Source organism: Acanthaster planci, linkage group LG12 (genome assembly GCF_054643075.1).
Source record: "Acanthaster planci isolate LZ-2023a linkage group LG12, COTS_SCS, whole genome shotgun sequence".
Taxonomy (NCBI): Eukaryota; Metazoa; Echinodermata; class Asteroidea; order Valvatida; family Acanthasteridae; genus Acanthaster; species Acanthaster planci.
The window spans coordinates 14,502,835-14,521,328 of NC_141788.1; the positions used below are offsets into that span (position 1 = coordinate 14,502,835).

An 18,494-nucleotide genomic window follows, 5' to 3' on the forward strand; every position below is an offset into this window, starting at 1 on the left:
CCACTAATATTGGTCAGTTGATTGAGAATCTTGCTATTTGATGTACTGACTGGTCACATGATTAGCCGGTTGATTTGCAATTGTGAGCCTGATTGAAAAAAGAAGTTATCAAAAAGTTTGACTAACTTCTTGTTTTATTTTGAGTGAGAAAATTCCACTGAGTTGCTCTTTTCAATTTAAGTAAAGGTTAATTTACTGTAAAAGGCACTTGCTTGTCTAATTCAAGAAATTTTAAGAGGTGTAGCATATTTTGGTGGATGTGCATTAGCCATTTGTACGTAACCTATGAGCATGGCTACATGTAAAAGTTGGAGAACACTGTTCTGGGCTCTGAAGGTACATTTATGCTAAGCTGCAGGAACATCAAGACATGTGAATTTACACAACCTGAATTTTGGCACTTCAAACTGTAGCACGTGCACATGTAGCACCTGGCAATATTTTTAGAAAAGGAGAAATCAAGTTTTCTTAAGCAATTCGTAAATGTGTAAAAATATGCTGCAGAAAAGTAGGGTCGGTGTACATGGATCATTCAAGTGCAGAGACCTTCTGGTCATATCAGATGTGAACTTTCTTTTCTGGGAATGGCAACTGAAAATGAAGTAACGCAATACCAGGAGACAGATACGAGGCTCCACTTATCTATTCTGGCCTGCCCTCCTGGTCTGGAAATTAATGAGCCCACCACAGACAGTGAAACCAGGTTACCGGCCATGCCGCCCACCAAGTTGCACGGCATGCATGCGTCATTTTTAGCAAGTGTTTGCTGTACTTTGAAACAAAAGCCTTAGGAATTCACAGTGTTTTTCAGCGTGCCAACATTTTCTTTCCAAAGAACATGACACTCACAAGTTCTCTTCACTTTACTGAACAACAAGTGATCATGTAAGCTTTGTGATTTTTGTATTAGTCATAGACATTCCTTACATGCTGACACGTAGTGTAACTTACTTTAAGAAAAGAGATGAAAATCACTTTGTTGCCCGGCTTATTCCTGCCGTGAAATTTTGCCATGATTTGTGGATAGTTGAACACTTGGCATGTTTGGATTACAAAACTCACACATGTACATATCAGCATTAATGCTTCTTTGGCTTAAAAGTGTGCACTGGAATGCTACATCTAGTTTGTGTAAATTAATGCACCCAAGACCTTTTGCAAAATAGTTGGTTTCTGGACTTGAACCTGCGTTGAATACAGGTGCACGTACAGTACATGTACAGTACACGTACATGTATGCCTCCTAGTAGAGATTGATTTTATAAAATGACCACTATTCCAAGTAACTGATCATGCCTGTATGTTATCAACTGATCTGATGGTATACAAGTACATGTTGTTATAAATACATATGTGTAAACGTCTCCCTTAAGTTCAAGAACATATGCGAGATGTGTATGAATATGGTGGTATCTCCTATTTGTCTACTGGATAAAGACAAAAAATTGTGGTCATATAATTGGGCTAGTCATTGGGAACCTAGATTGATTTTGTTCCAAATTTCTAAGCTGGCGATTGACAATTAGTATTTGTCTTTGATTTTGCTATCTTCAGATGCGGCCAGCCAAGGTAATGTCACTCCCACCAGCAGTACTGCAGTGCCACTCAGGTAAGTAAAAATTACCTTTAAGGCTTTATTGCTTTCACCTTGCTTTGCCTATATTAGCTCAGCATGCATCTACACAGAACAAAACAAGCAAGTGCTGAGCAAGCCAGAATTAAGGCTAAACCCTAGGGGGGGATCTGCTCCCCTGAACATTTGTTTCTGATATCGTTGTAGTGCATTTTTTCAGGAGCTGAGCCTGTAGGAGTTTTGGAGTAACTCTTTGTGGTCATTTTGACATCAATTTTATGCTAATCAAACATATTGTTGTGGGGTACCTTAGTGCCCATTTTTCTGAGATCTTTCAGCCAAAAACATACATATTTTTTTCACTCTGGTGCACAATGCATATGAACTGGCACGCGTGTAGCCTTGAACTTCAAATGACCTTAACAACAAACCATTAATCTGATTGAAATCAAACTTCACCTTTGTAATGATAAAAAGTGTCTTCACATGCATGCCAAGTTTTAAAAAAAGTGAGCACGGCGCAGCCAAGTTGTTAGGGAACACCCCCCATGGGCCAAAATGATTTGGCCCTTTGAGGGTTAATTTAGTATGTGCATGTACATGCCAGTGCAATCAGTAACTGAGGTTTTTGGGATTGCCAGCTTTGAGCAATTTCCATTGCCACTTATGCTGTAACTGCAAGGACTGGATGATGGGCGCTTACATTGCACATGCAGAATGGAAAACATCTTCTTTGGTAAAAGGATTTTGCCCAGTTTCAAAATGTATAGCCCAGTGTGGTTTGTTATCCCTAACAAACCGGACAGAATTGTCATTCTCAGTTTATAACTCGTAAAACTTTACTTTCTTGGACTTGACAAATGCCGGTCATAGTGCGATTGCTTTCAGTAGTAACCATTGTGGCACCAGTGCTGCTAACAGCTGGGGTTTCATCTTTAAGTCCTTAAAACCTTGACAGTTTGTTTAGGCTGGTCCCTGCAAGTTTGCACGGGGAAATTGTTCAAATACGTTCTGGTGCCAATTCCGAGGATTTGTTCAAATTTGGTTCCACGATTGTTTGAACAAGGCTTGGTGGTCCAATACGAGTGTTTGTCGACAAATATCCCTGATAAAAAAAGGAAAATATCAAATTTCCATTATCAATGGGGAAGTCCTGATTCTCCAGAGATCGTCGGTAAGCTATAATGATTTTTGGGGGTCTGGAAAGGGTTCGTGCAGTGAAATATATGTTGCATAAATCACATTTACAGTGACCCATATCATTGGCTCCATGCTAAAAAGATTCTTAAAGTGCTCAGTGAAGCAATTTGTAGGCATTGAGATGATGGATTATTTTTATGTACAGGTATGCTTCTCTTCTTGTAAATTCTTTTTATGTTTGACCCATCAACATCTTCAGAGTTCAGACGAGATTCAGATTCCTCATTGCCATCAATCAAGACCTGATTAATCACAAAAGCAGAAGCTTAAAAGAGACGAGAAAGGGGGCTGTTTAACTTCTAGACCCTGAAAAATACTCCTCGGGCTTTGATGACCAAACAGTTGTCCAGATCATAAAAGTATTGTAGTCCTGTGCACTGAGATGAGGTCATACTTCATCAAATGTAAGACATGTACATGTATTGGTTCAGAATGTTACATGAATGCCCTAGAATCATCGCTGCAAACAATGCTGAAATCTTGACTTGTCCATAGCTCATCTTTGTTATGTTACATGTGGAAGGCTTTTGGGAAGCTGCAATGGTGTGACTGAATCTAACACTGATCTTCTGGCATGTGATCACCGTGCTGGCTATCAACAGTTTATGAGTTGGGATAGGGACCTTTGATTTTGATGATGACATTCAATTACTGTTCGATCTGAGCTCGACTGTGAAATATCGTTAGTCATTCACTGATTAACCAACAGTTGGTCGTTGAACTTGCTCATAGTTGTGCCATGTCATTAATTTGTTTTCATGTGAATGTGATATTGATTTTGCACATCCTGCAGGTTTTGTGCATGCTATCCGTCTTTTGTGTAAATCACTGGAAGTGGAAATTCTCTCTCCTGTCAAATCAAACTCCAATGACGTACATTTTAATGAGTTGTCAGTAATTGACTCTATAATTTGGCCTTCAGACTGTGAGTTAAGTAAAATGAAAGGTAGTGGAATAAAAAGAATCATTCATTGAAAAAAAGTAATGAAGGGAACTTTTTTTAGAATATGGTTTGAGATCCTATCTGCATGTATCATCGGTGGACACAAGCCAAAATCATGGAGATGAAGTTCAGGCTCTACAGCCGTGGGCAAAGTTATGTTATCTGCATCCCAGCTGTAATGTGTTTACACTTCCCCTTCTACTGAAGCCATGGAATGAGTGAGATAGCCCTTGTGTCAATAACGACATGGGAAGATGAGTCTAATCTATCATATCTGAGGGTAACTTGAGTGTCAGCTCCCCAGTTAGACAGGAGTTAAAAAAAAAAACTTGAGTGGGCGTCACCTTCTTGAGAGCCGTACTTCATCTGAACTTGTTACGTTGTGCTTGCTCACTGCATCTGGTAACCTTTCTGTTTACTGTTTTGATGTTAAAAAGTGACCTGTAATCAAAAATATTTCAAGTGTTATTACATTACACCATTTATATACAGCATCATCTGTGAATGTTACATTAAATTGGGCCAACAATGGACATGCAAGTTTGACAAACTTGGTTGTCTAGTAATTAAGTCATCATTTGTGAAAAAGATAAAGTACTTAAAGTAAATTGAAGATTTATCCTGCAGTAACAGAGATTGGAAAATATTACAGTTTTGACAGAGTGGCAAATTCTTTTTGTGAAGGAAATATAAATCCCCTGGACTAGTCTTGGTTCAAGGTGTGCTTTCTGCAGAAGCCACAGAGATGTGATGAACCGCTCGTACATCATGGTATTTCTCAGTGAAGCAACATCCTCCTGTGGTGTAGACAGGAAGATACAAGAATGGCTTGAACCAAGGCTCTCCCCGCCTGTAAAATTTCATCAGAGTTGAATGTTTTCCCTGTCCTGTGGAACATCAAATTCTGTTTTGAATGACAGCCAGGGAAAAAAAAAGGTGCCTGTGTTGTTGCTCTGCTGCAGACATCATGACAGTCAACATTTATTTTCCTTCATTCTATACTTTGTGATAAAGTCATTATCTTGTTTGAGCAGATATTTATTCAGCATGAGGACCCAAAGTTTGAGCAGAGCCAAGATGAGGATGTTACTGCCTTGGTGCAAGTAATGTGTGTTTGAGCAGTGCGTCATCATCATCATCGCAGACAGACTTCCTTTTATCTCAAGAAGGAAATGTTTTGTCCATTTCTGAATATGGTCAGTCAGTCTAGCTCTCCTCTTTAGCGTTATGTACATATAATTAAAATGCAATTTGACATAATGGTGTGTGCAATATATGTGAAGTTTACATTTTATTACATCCTAAGTGGTTAAGTTTCTACAAGCTGCTGACAGATGGACATGTATAGACAGTTAATGGTTTTGAACATTTTATTTTATCAGAATTTCCATGTCCATGAATATTTGAAAACCTTGTGCCATTTTAGATGTGCATTTTTGGGAATCTTTATGTCTACTGCACTATATACAGATTTAGGTGGTGGTTGTAACTATGGCAGAGAAGAAAAACTGCCATAATCCCCTAACCTTACATTCTCTTAATTTTTATTGGTTTTTGGCCTCCGTCAGCTTTCAAAGTTTCTAGTACCATGTCAATTAATAGAACCTAATTGAGACATCAAATAAAAAGGTAGCCTGTCACAAGAAAAGCCTCTGTGGTTTCTTTGTTTATTTGTCCTGGACAAACTGCTGACTTTGAACTCGGCAAGAGCAACAAAGATTGTAGCCAGGAATTCTGCGAGAGCAGACAACCTGTTTACACTGGGTGCCTCAAACCTGGACAGGCCGGTTCTCATCGCCTATCCACACATGATGTTTGAACCAAGCTTGAAGACTCTGACATAACAGGATTGGTAAATGGTCTTTGTAAACCAGATTGTTTGAAATATAAAGATGCATGAAACTAGAGTGGCCCAAAAAGTGGCCCCTCCTCCCTAGAAGAGGAGCTTTCAGTCAGTAAGAAAATTTCAAATGGCTTTAAATGGCTTTTTACCAATATTCAAAGTCAACAAAGCTACATGTAAATGTTTTTTTTTTAATTTAGAGGTTACTTGTTTTTCCCTTTTTAGGTAACAAATTTTGTTATACAGTGTTTTTAAAAAAGGAAACTGACATTAATTTCTTCATTTCTTGGACATGGCTAAGTATTTTGTAAATTGGCAACCACCATTTATTAACTAATGATGTCCTCTTTCTTATGACACCAAGAAATCCAATTTACTGTCAAGAGGAGACTGAGCATGAAGCAGTTCAATCAACCATGTCAGAGCTGGTCTTGCCCCAGATTCACCGCAGTCTAACCCCCACAATTGTCAAACCTAAAAAAGAAGAAGAAGAAAGACCAGTGTGTCCTTAACAAAATTGTTATTCAGTAATTTAACATTTGGGTGCTTATGCCTGTCTGGACCTAACCCCATTGTCCTTTGACATGCCCCTCATTCCTTTCAACACAAGATTCAGCTCTGGTTCTTATCGCTCTCAATGCATTAGTGATTATTACATCTCTCTGTCCTCTTAAGGTCTCATGATGATTCTGGCATGTGGATCATTGATATCTTGGGGTGGCGACTTGTAAACTTGGTTCTTAAGATGTCCCCACAAAGAGAAATCACAGGGTGGAGGTCAGGGGACCTTGGTGGCCACTCAATCTCATGGTTGATTGCAACTACTCTTGGTTAAACTGAAGTTGGGTGGGGTATGCATTGGAGCATACACTGTATTTGCGGACATTCTAATTATAGACTTGGCCATTCATGGAAAAACACTGCTTCATCCCAATCACAAGGTGCTCCAAAAATCTGGGAAGCTTGTCAAGGTACCACTGGCAAATCTTAGTCATCTGGGTAGATCTGAATCAGGAGTTCCCGTCGCCTGTGCATCTTGTAAGGGAGCCCGGTACCATTGGATGTCCAATCGAACAATCTTGTGGAAGGAGGATGGTGAAATTCCCACCCCATTTGTCCTGGCAGACACATTCGGGTCTCTTTGTAGCAACTCACAGAGAGCCCTGATGTTCACATCTGATCTTGTCGTTCTTCGTCAGCCTGAGCGATCCTTGTTGAGATTCAAGCTTGTCGCCTCCCTTTGGCACTTTCGGTTGTTTTTCCAAATTGTCGAGTTGGCGGGAATGGCACAGTCAGGAGAACACTGACCAAATGCATCTGCTACAGTACATGTACTTGCTGGAGGCTTCCTGTCCTCGACCACTCTGCTACCACAAACACACCCTGCTCAGTTGTAAACTGCATTTTGCAGGTCTGAGAAAACGAACAACCTTTCCACTTTTAAGGAGTGTGCAGTGAAATAGCATGTTGGGGGTTACATAATTTTGCAGGCCCAACAAAAGCCCTGCACTGGGCAGACAAGGTTCGTTACCAAAACATCTGTCTGGTGCAAAATCAGTTCTGACATGGTTGATTGAACTGCGTCATGCTCAGTCATCTGTGACAATTAATTGGATTTTTTGGTGTCATAAGAAAGAGGACATCATTATTCAATAAATGGCAGTTGTCCATTTCCAAAATATTTAGCCATGTCCAAGAAATGAAGAAATTAATCTCAGTTTCCTTTTTTTTAAAAACACACTATATATGATAATGTGATTGCTAATATTCATCAGAACATACTGAAATGTTTATGTTCTTTTACATTTTGTACATAACGTAGGATTTTAGCTGATTGAACATATGTTTATTAATGTACCAGGGTGTACTTTAAAGCGCAATTAAACAGTACTTTGTAGCCCGACGAAACAGATTTTAGAATTCCTGAATCGGAAAATTTGAATGCTTGACACACTAAAAAAAATCCATCATGTAAGATTTAACTTGGTGTAGCAACCCGTTTTTGCCTTGAAGAAAAGTTCTGTGTTGAGCCAGAGTTACCCTAAATTTGACACCATGCAGTTTACAGTGACCACCACAGCTTGGGCCATTTTCCCAGAGTGTATCGGTACACGTGGAGCACTGAAATCTGCTTAGCCTGTCAAAATCCGCTCGGCATATAAAAGTCACAGGCCCAAAAAAGTTCATGTGCAGTGTGTACAGCTTCTTATTGGCTTTCATCTTTTCTTTTTTTTTTTTGCTAAGCACATAAATGTGCTAAGCTACAATTTTCCACTTTACAGCAGCCCTATGAAGATGGGCCCTGAGGTTTTGCACGTAGTCATATTGTTGTTGCGAACACATTGCTGGATGTGCCGACTCAAGTTGTTGCCACTCGGAATGCACATAAACAAACACACTGTTCCCAAGTCATTGATATGTACATATGAGTTTATTGTTCAGGGTACCGAGCATCGTCAATGACTTGTCTGAATGGTTTTCTGTGAGGTTTGCATCTTCTTTGAACAGGAAGTGCCCCCTTTTGATAAAGAGTCAATAAAAAGAATTTAAAGTCAAGTGGTACCAAGGCGTCACCTGTTTTTGACTGACAAAAAGTGACTGCTGGGCAGGCACTAGAAAGAAAATGTATTTGAAGTTTAGTTTAAAGAAAACGTGGCTTTTGAGACACTCAGCTGCTGGCCTCTTCAAACAGTTTCCCTTGCTTGCCTTAGTGGTTGAACTGTCTGCTGAAGGGAATATTGGGCAAGCGAGTTCTGTTTTAAAAATGCCTGAACAACCCAGGGGTGAGATTTCTCAGCTTTTTACCTGATTTCAGCTTTTTTTCCTCATCACAAAAGTATAGGAGATTTTTACAATTAAGCTTCTTTATGCTTTTTTCAGCTGTTTTCAGCTATTTTTATCATTGGTCAATCTCACCCGTGACAGCCTGAGCTAGGCACGTGTTGAAACCGTCATGAACAACTTCACTGATATAACGCTGACATTTTTGGTTCGTAGGCTGAAGTTATCATTTGTGGAAGGAATTTTCTCTGGTCCACAGTAATAACTTGTAACCTGAAAAGCAAGAAAAACTACCAAATGCAACAATGCAGAGATGATGTGAGTGGGAAGACCACAGAAAAGATTTTCAAATTAGGGAGAGGAGCTTGTGTTTGCTGAGAGTTTGACCACACCCACACGGCCACCCATGTATGAGGTTGTTGTGGTGAAGTGTAAAGAGAGCACCATCTCACCACATTGAAACCCCCCTTCTGACTGTGAAGGTTCTGAAATTAAAAATGTCTTTTTTAAAATGCCAGATTGACAGCAGTGAGGACAGACGAGTAACAATCACAGTATGATTAGTGTCAAGGTCATTTGCAGGACGACGGGCAAACTGTCATGTCATCTCAACCCAAGTTTACTTTTCCCTGTCAAATATTTAAAAAAAAATAAAGAGACAAAGAAAAATGAATACAGTAATAAAGCTAACAAACCAAAGCCTGGCCCTTCATGAAGATAGACTCACACGAGCTCATAGCGCGGGTCAAGTGGAGTGCTATTTGCATACTCATTGGGGGTATTTAGCACATGTTGGAGGAGGTCTTCACGAGTGTGACCAGAGACGGGAAAGAGAGAGGTGGTCGTGGCGGATTCGTGTTGGTCGTAGAAGCCGCAGGGCAGCAGCCGGGCAACAGGGATTTAATTGTTAGCGTGCGATCATGGCTGTCTCGCGGTGTAGACGCGTTCTGGCTCCATCTAAAACGAAGGCATGGTTCTTTGTCCTGGTCTTTTTGGGCAACCTGCGGAGGTTAGTTTGCTGCATATTGTCAATGCACCGAGCCACTTCTGTTCTTGATTGTGAAATTGCACACTGCGAAAACTTCAGTAGCACAAGAGCTTTCTTTGGAGGCTTGAGGCTGATGTATGCATGTTCAGGACAAAGGATTTCTGCACGAAGCAAATTTAAGAACCCTTTCTTCCCATGTTTTTAGTTTTCCGATTCACAGTCAGAGTTTGCATGTGACTCTACATGTATGTAATATGCAACCACCATAGTTTTCTTCCTGTCGAATCGTGATTTCTGTTGTGTGAATCAGAAAAGTGGAATTATTTCTACAGGATTTGAGTTGGCCAGTGAACTCCAGTGAGCTCAGAAGTCAAGGACATCTTCATTACCAAGTGCGAGAAGAAAGTTGTTAGTTGAAACAGGATGCACTGAATATGTGTGACCAATTTCTGTCAACAATTGTGGTTATTGCCAGTGCGCCCTGTGCCAAAATGAAATTTCTCCAGACAGCTTGTTTTTTCTTTGCCAGTTGGGCAGGGGGAGTCACTCAAGCCAGAGAGGATACCATGAAATTTTTTTTTGTGCTCACTATTAGAAATACTGAGTTTTAAGATGGACTGCCAGAAATCTAAACTTGGCCATTCTTTTCCTCCTTTTCTTTGCCTTATGATGCAGGACGGCCCCAGCAGACGGCATACCAGAAATCAAGGTCGACGAGCCTATGAACAATGAGACAGTCTCGGTGGGAGACAAAGTCACACTCCTGTGCCGCATCCGGGGATCCCCCCAGCCCACGTACTGGTGGTACCACAAAGATGCGTACATGATGGACGATGTGGGTCGTGTGACTATACGGACTTACCCCTGGGGTTCTAAACTCATGATCAAGAACGTGGACACGCTGGATGCAGGATATTATAAATGCATTGCGCAGAATGAAGCAGGGTCCAAAGAGACAGTCGGTCTGGTTTCTATATTACCCGGTGAGTTGGTTAGGCAGAGAGTTTCATAACCATGGTGATAACAGGGTAGGATTAAACCTGTGTTTGTTTCCTCTTGCCCAGTAGAAACTTATGCTGTTGCAGTACATAACTGCATGAAGTCTGGCACATCTCAAAGTTTCCCATTCATAAATTGCTGTGGTTGTACTTATGAGAAAGGGAAATGAAACTGATCTGCCTTTGCCAGTATTCGGCATGTGGATACTACTTTTTTGTTCTAGCACCTGGGCTTTTTCATGTGTTGGGAGACAGGCATATCTACAATGTATATTGCGGCATTAGGTCTTTTACATGTACATTAACTGCTTGCCAAAATCTTATGTGGAAAGTATTTCATTTCGTTTTAATTCATCACTGTCTGGTAGTTCCAAATTCGAGGAAATTTCTACTTTAAATTGGTCTTCATGGAAATTTGTAATATATTAAAGCATTGGGTTTTTTTTGGAGACAGTAGGACACTCAAAGTTTCTAACATACTGTACATGTAAGTCTTTAATTCAACTTGACTTGACCAAATAAAAGGCTTTCTGTAAAAAAGAACAAAAATCAAGCAGCATTTTTGTATTTGATGAAGGAAAGCTTCCATTTGCAAGTCAAAAGCCTTTTCGAACAGAAAATATAGCAATGGAATCAGAATGTCACAGCAATTGATGATGGATGTGACAGACAAAGCAAGTGATCGCATGCGTTCCACTGTTGGAAATAGAGTTTTCAGAAACAAAAAAAAAAAAAGTGTACAGCAAAGTGTATTGAAGAGGAAGTAATTATCAAAAGTAATCAGTGAGGCACAAAGAAGTAATCATCTCCCTTACTTTCCTTACGTGGTGGCCTTGGCCTCAGATGTGAATGAACAAGAGACTGTTCTATTGGCTTTGAGCCTGATCTGTAGAGGGCACTACTACATTCACTTCACTGTCCTCTTTAGTGTCCATCAGCTACTCTTAGATGTGTAACCAGGCTTTAGCACATGGTATGACCTTCATGTTAGCAAGTGCAAGGTCTTTGCCTTCACAAAGAGAGTGCTGCAAGACTGGTTGGTTCCTGATCCATGCAGTTTATTCTTTGGCATTTTCCCAAATCTCATCTCTGTGGTAATCGTTCATCCTAGACATGTCTACCAGTTTTATGTCATTCAATTGTTTAACTCCATACATGGTGTGTATCAGCCCCCAAACTACCTTAGTGGCCTTAGGAAGTCTTCTTTTTACACAACAGAAGGATTGGAAGTGTTGATTTGTGGATGATGTGTATAGATATCCTTCCCAGTTTTGGCATTTGAAGACATACATGTACATACACCCGAGCAGGCCCCCCAAAATGCATGGACTTCGGGCTTTGATATCCCAAATTTTCAGAGTTAAACTGATTAGGTTCAGTTCAGCTCCGTTTTCCTCCACATGCACATTCATTTGTCTGATATGAGGACATTGTCTGGGGAATTTCATTTCTTTAACCGCAGCCAAAATTTGAAACAGATTTATGGGCCTGAGATGAAAGTAAAGGCAGAGACCAAGCTGAGATTTGAAAACTCTCCCAGACCTTGAAAAAGAAAGATTATGGTAGTAAAAGGAGACTTACTGTACAGTGTGGTTTGTGTGTGCTTCCGTCTACTGGTAAAATTATTAAGGAGAGATCTTGCATTAACAGTACTGTGTCATTTTTTACCGCCATGTGAAGATTTTTGTTAGAATCAGTTCGTCTTTCGGCAAAAATTATGTGTCACACTTGCACCAGTCTATTTACTCACTTTATTTATTTGATATATACATGTACATGCACAATCTGGACTGAAATTATCACAGGTTGCAAGATTTGACAAGCACCATAGTTTTTTCAAGCATCTTCACACATTGAATGAAATTTTGTAAAACAAACCCTTTTCTCTGGAAAACATTTAGAAAGATAAGTTTAAGGGCCAAAGGAAATGTTCTCCCATTTGATCTTGCAAGAATTTACATGTACGTGTTCACATGCATTTACTTTTACTGGCACAAAGCCTAATGAGCCAGTGTGCATGTGCATGTACTGCAGGTTAGGTGTACATGTACCTTACTGTATGTGAATCACTGGCAAAATGATAAAGTTCATTATTACAGGCCTCTCTGAAGGGCAATTTCATTTCCAAATTATTTATCTCAGCCAGTCCACAATGAGGTTCACAGATTGGCTATCTGTAAAAGAGACAAGTAGGAGATTTGGGGAATTAATTTCCTCATATCCTGCTCAGGTGCCAGGCATCAATTGATAAGTTGCTTCAACTTGAACATATCGAGGCACATTGCTAAAAAAAACCCCAAGGAGTATGAATACCGGTTTTGATTTAAATGTTGAAAATGGGAAAGAAACATTAGGACGTGATGTGGCATTGTAATGATTGTTAATGTCCCCTTGCCCACTTATGCAGGGACCCCTGTTTATAGTAAATCACCAACACCTCTGTGACATACTGACCCCCCCCAAAAATTTCACCTTGACTGTAGCATGTGCAAATGTGCACCTATGGCTAAGCAACATGAAAAAGTAAGTATTCATGTCCATCTTTTAGTGCGACATGTATTGCGGGGATTTAGCACAAACAGTGATTAATTACTTATCATCAAATATGACAAGCATCCTTGTCAGTACAAGAAAGATGAGCAAAGACCCATGCTCTTTTGTCATTTTCTTTTCCTGACGCCGTTTGATATGACACATGAACTGGCATCTGTTCAGCTCCTTCGTCCCGCCCACAGTCTGTTCCTTCATCCTCCTCTTGTGTCTGTTTATTGAGCTAACCTTCCCTCATGTTTGTAAAGAGACATTTTTTTCCTTTCTTTTTTTTTTCCACAAACAGCGCCACAAAGCCTCAGTACGGTCAAGTCTCTCCTTGCATGTCATCGATGACAATCTTGTGCAAATAAACGACCCTGCAGGCTTACCCCACAACTGATTGATTGGAAAAATAAAGAAATTCCATCATTTTTCCCCATTAAATATGTACATACCCTATTTCTAGTACACAGCAGTCCATGTGTAACTGAACCATTACCCAGGCATCACATCAAGTACATGTTCATGTACGTGTACATCATGTGGATCATAGTACTAGGCACATTGTACAAGCCTACATTTGGGTCAGTGTAAGGCCACTTGTTCATGAGTTGAACGATTAATTTAAACTTAAAAGAGTTAAACATTTTACATACAGATGCATGTGTATGATCTGGTATACTGCTACAAGCCCCATTGCCTCTTCATGTCCGTTCAGTCAAATATTCTCCCTTGTTTCATTGTAAGTTTGATTTTTGTATGCTTTCCCATGAGCTACGTGTAAGAAGGACATACATGTATATTGAATGAACAGAAATTACTTACTACATGTACATTCAATTTAATTCCATTTGAAATTAACGCCATGTCAAAACATAAGTTAAACATTGATTTCCCAGTCTATAAGTAAAGAGAAGTTAAGAATTCATCAAATCACAGCAATAAAAATGAAAAGAAAAATGATTAAATTTGTGGTATATTGAAGCACGCACAAATTATTGTTTCAATATGTTATCATAAATGTTTGCACAAAATTAACGCCTTGTGTACATTTTGTCACGTAGCGAAAGCCCACACAATGCAAATTCAGGGTGAGTGCGAGTTGTAATAACCAGATATTCCAAGCTGGGTTTTTTGCTGCCTCAGGGGACACCCAACTTCATTTTTCTCCCCCCCCTCCATATTTCCTTCACATGATCAGGTTCATCATCATGCAAAATGCAATAATCCAGGCCTTCTTGCTTGTTCCCGCGTGCCCGTACGTCAACACTTGCGACCAGACTCACAGGTGATGCAGGCTAATGTTCAGCCAGTCTTTCCATTTTTTTCTTTGGGGGGGGGAGGAACATGATCTCGGGTGAACAATAAAAAAATCCAAACTCCACTGGAATGGAGGACTGTAAATCCCTGGCAATTTTTTTTTTTATTAAGACAAGGTATTCGCTTTATGGAAAATTGACTTTAGGAATTTTCTTGCATGACTCTGTTGTGAGCAGTAATCGTCTGCAGAGCTGGTATTTTTTATTAATGGCATGTGGTAGAAATACTCTTTAAGGTGTCTTGAAATAGATTCTTTTTCACTTGAATTCTGATCATGCACCTGTTGGTCCGGTTCTTCTGAAGCTGTTGAGCTTCTCACTGTAATTTTATGAGTGTTTAGTGACTGCTGTAACAATCTCCTTGGTTTCATGTTCACAGGCATGAATTCAGCCATTGCAAATAATATTTCTGAACCCAGGAGAGGAAAACATAACTTTTCTTAATTTCCTTTTCTCTTGCAGACAGTTGAGAACTTTTGACTCTGGAAACATGGAATGTATCAAATCATACTTTGACTGATAAATTCCTTTTTCTTTTTTTCCCACAGGACCATTTAGCGAAGGAAGTGATAGGTAAGTTTTGATGATGAGCGATTGCGATTGATACACCGATCATTCCACCGTCCATCTGTTACATTTCTCTCGGTTTGACAACATTGTGTTCAGTAATTAATGAACATATTAGGATTCAAATGTTTATTTCATAACGCTCCTTTAAAGCAAATATAAAAGCACAGCATGTAAAGTAATTTTTAGCATTACTTCAGTTTATGTGAGGCCCCATTGTGCACAAAGCACAGGTTGAGGTAAGGTACAGAGTACTTGGTCAACCTGTGACATAATGACTTTTTTGTTTTGAGCATTCTCAAGTCCCTGGCCTGCCCACCCCTTCTCCTCTGATTTATGATCCAGTCAATTTGCAAGATGCTTAAAGTGGTTGTAAAACAATCAGCAGAGGAAATTTATAAAGGCCAAGGAGGCCAGGCTTGGCAGAGAGACCAGAAAGTGGATGAGTTCTTGTGCTGGGAGAAAAAGAAAATAGCAGCTGATTTAAAAGGACTTTTGAAAGCTTTCACACATTTCCATCAGGCAGTGGTAAAGTGTGATTAGCAGTGTGGCTTGTATGCAGATGTACATGTTGTGATTTGGAAAGTAGTCGACATCATCTAAAATATGATGTCTGTTGTTTAAAAAAATTACATTCTTCCATGTCTACAGTTCCATGCCAAGTAGTAAATTTCATGTCTGGGGCATCAAAAGGGTGTGTCCATAAATTGATGCTGCCAGAGAAACAAAAACATTGACACTGTGCAGGTTCTTCATGACCTGGAGCAGATGGCTGTACATCACAATAACTGTCAATTTTAGGATAGATCATCCGCCCATAAACTGCGTAATTGCTGGACTTTTATGATTGAAATTTATACGTCTGAGGTTTTATGAAGTGATGTTCATTACACGTTTAAATTGGAAGGCTTTCAGGAAGGGCTGAATGTGACCATAAATTCTCTCAGTATTATTGTCTCCTCTTTTGTATCATCCTCAAACTCTTCCGTCCCTTGTCCTGCCAAAAATGGCCAGAATTTCATCTGTGTCGGTACCATGTCAAAGACGTCACATGTTTCACTTTAATAGCAGGAAAGGTTATAACCTACAGTTTGGAAGAAATGCAAGGTTGGAAAATAACATTCAATTTTATTATTTTAAACCAGAGGCATTTTGTGGCTTACATAGTTCACATGAACAGATTACATTCACTTAAACTGTCAATTTCCCAAACCATTGTGATATTTCATGCATGCATGTGTTTGGATGATTTGTCTCGCAGCAGACATGTTGATGGATGTAAAACTCTGTGATATAATTCTTTATGACTCTTCCACCCCAGAAACAGATCCTCCCAGCCTTTCAGGAGAAGTAGACAAATACCCTATAAATAGGCTGATAAGTTTGTCAAATTTCGACCAAACAATTTGCTCACTTATTATGCAGTTGGTTCACTATATTCACTGCTTAGTATGAAGTGCTTCTGGGTTGCTGGGCAGTGGTCAGAGATGTGTGTTACCAATTTAATTACTTTGACCCTCGACCCTGGTCTATTTCTCTCTATTAACTGTGGCTTTGTAGACTGGCTAGTTCATGACCTTTGCTCCCAACATAGGAAATGAGTCATCAGGGCTTCTTTAAGTTATCAAACTTATGAGTTTTACATTTTTAGTTTGGTTTAGACGTACAGCAGACCATTGTGAGTATTATATAAAAACTGACAACAACTGAAGTTTGAAGTGTTTTAGAAACATCATAGAGTACGAAAAATTTTGTTGACTAGTGTTAGAGCAAGACTCAAACCCTCAACTTCGTACTTTGAGGGCGAGGGCTGCACCTTGTGCACACACCCACACTTGTTTTACATACGAAGCGTAAACATTCCTTTGTTCTCCTATGGTTATGGAAACTCGGGGGGGGGGGAAGCTCCTTTTTCTCCCACTAGGATAGCCCCTTCAAGCTAGATTTTTGATGATTTCCTAGGCTGTTGCTCTTCATTTTGCTATGGATAACCCTGACCCCAAAATGCCTCTGAAGCTGTTTTTTAGAAAGCTGTTTTTTAGAAAGGGGAAAATATTAAGTGGACGTGTGCAAGTCCACACAATGCCATTACACCCTACATTATGTGGACTTCTATTATGCAGTGTAACGGTAGGACGCTTACATCTTTAAACAGTTAAATGAAAAAGGTTCCCAATCCGTCTGCAGATTTTCCTAAACATTTAAACAGAACTGTCCCTTTTAGAGGTTTTACGCTTTGATTGACACAATCTGACATTCATTTTTCTTGTAAACGATGCCTATAAATTGCAGTCTGATTTTCAGAACACTTTACTGCACTATCTTATCAAAGGAATATCATGAATTCATCACCAGAAATTTGTGTTAACTATTTACATTGTATACAATTTGTTACATGCATTGATTGCTGTTTACATGGAACCATTGAACCGGAAGTTAACGCACAACTTCAGCGATTGTCCAATGGGAGCCTGCAAATGGTGGTGCATCTGCCTTTGTGACGAAGTCACTTACAAACCGGATTGAGAACATGAAAGGGTGTGGAACAGGCGTTGTCAGTTTTCGTCTAAATTTGCTCATGTCTGAAGTGTCCTTGCCTGGCCTCTGGGCACACAGTGCTAGTGACACTCAGGTGTCTCAGATATTTCTGCCTTAAGTTGAGGGATGCTCATGCCTGTTGTCCATGAGGGGCAGTGAGTAAACCATCTCCCAAAGGACATTGCCAAATGTGAGCCCAGGCTTAAAAAGTAAAGTAACGGACTTAGGTGTGGGCCCAACAATGCACATTGACGCTTTTTCCAAGACAGGCTAAACGTTTTGAAATACAAATTTGTGTGAATGATTATCCAACATGCATCTCTTGCATGGCTGGGATTTCAAGGTTGTTTTCCATCTTCTTACACTCAGTGACTACAGTGTCAACCTGGACAATGCTCGATGTGAGCCCTACCGCGGTTCGGTCTGCCGTCGCCACATCACCAGCAGCAGCGTCTACATGCCGATGGATGCCAGCCAAGAGGAGACGGAGCAAGAGCTGCAGGCCGCCCTGACCCGGCTGGAGTCCCTGCCCAGCTTGACTGAGGCCTGCAGCCGCTATATCCTGCCCTCCATTTGCCTGACCGCCTTCCCACTCTGCGCCGAGACGGCCCCGGCCGAGCTCTCAGTCCACCGGCTGTGCCGGGACGAGTGCCAGCTCCTGGAGACGGACATCTGCGCCCCGCTCTATGACCACGTGGACTCCCAGGTGGAGCTGGACCTGGTGGGCGTGCTGCCGGTGTGCTCGGACCTGCCGCGGCTGGGCAGCCCCGACAGTCAGATGTGCATGAGGCTGGGCATGTCCAACTCAGGAGGTGAAGGAGATCAGTTTCCCAAATCTCAGCTTCATCCTTTTCTGAGGCTTCATTTCTGACATTGACACCTCTTACATGTATAATATTTGCATTGTTAACCACTTGATGATTTATTCCATGTCGAAATTGTTCAAGGAATAGTGGTAGTACTTTTGGCCCAAAATGACTTTTCAGAATAAAGATAATACCACCACCACAGTCCTTCACAAAGTTGGACTTAACAAATCGTAACCCTTGGTGGGCAGTTGTTCAAGATTTGTATGGCATTTCTTACTGCAATGGTGGCTTATTGAAACTCAAATGTGACAGAGTGATATATATATATATATTTGCTACAGTACTTGGCCATGGCTCAGAACCACTTGAGCACCCACACAAGCTGACCTTTCACGAACTAGCT

At 40.4% G+C, this 18,494-nt stretch overlaps 1 protein-coding gene across 2 annotated transcripts in view; it reads left to right on the top strand.

Annotated features, from left to right (window-relative positions):
* LOC110987221 (inactive tyrosine-protein kinase transmembrane receptor ROR1-like) overlaps window positions 1-18,494 on the top strand; it is a 90,560-nt gene that overhangs the window by 59,449 nt on the left and 12,617 nt on the right. The window contains exons 2-5 of one of the 2 annotated variants that reach the window (XM_022249767.2): window positions 1,555-1,609; window positions 10,004-10,311; window positions 14,726-14,750; window positions 17,652-18,094. In XM_022249767.2, coding sequence (XP_022105459.1) covers window positions 1,555-1,609; window positions 10,004-10,311; window positions 14,726-14,750; window positions 17,652-18,094 — 831 coding nt within the window. Of the gene's footprint in view, window positions 1-1,554; window positions 1,610-9,141; window positions 9,350-10,003; window positions 10,312-14,725; window positions 14,751-17,651; window positions 18,095-18,494 lie in introns of those variants that run through there. The other variant, XM_022249768.2, reaches the window with a different exon arrangement.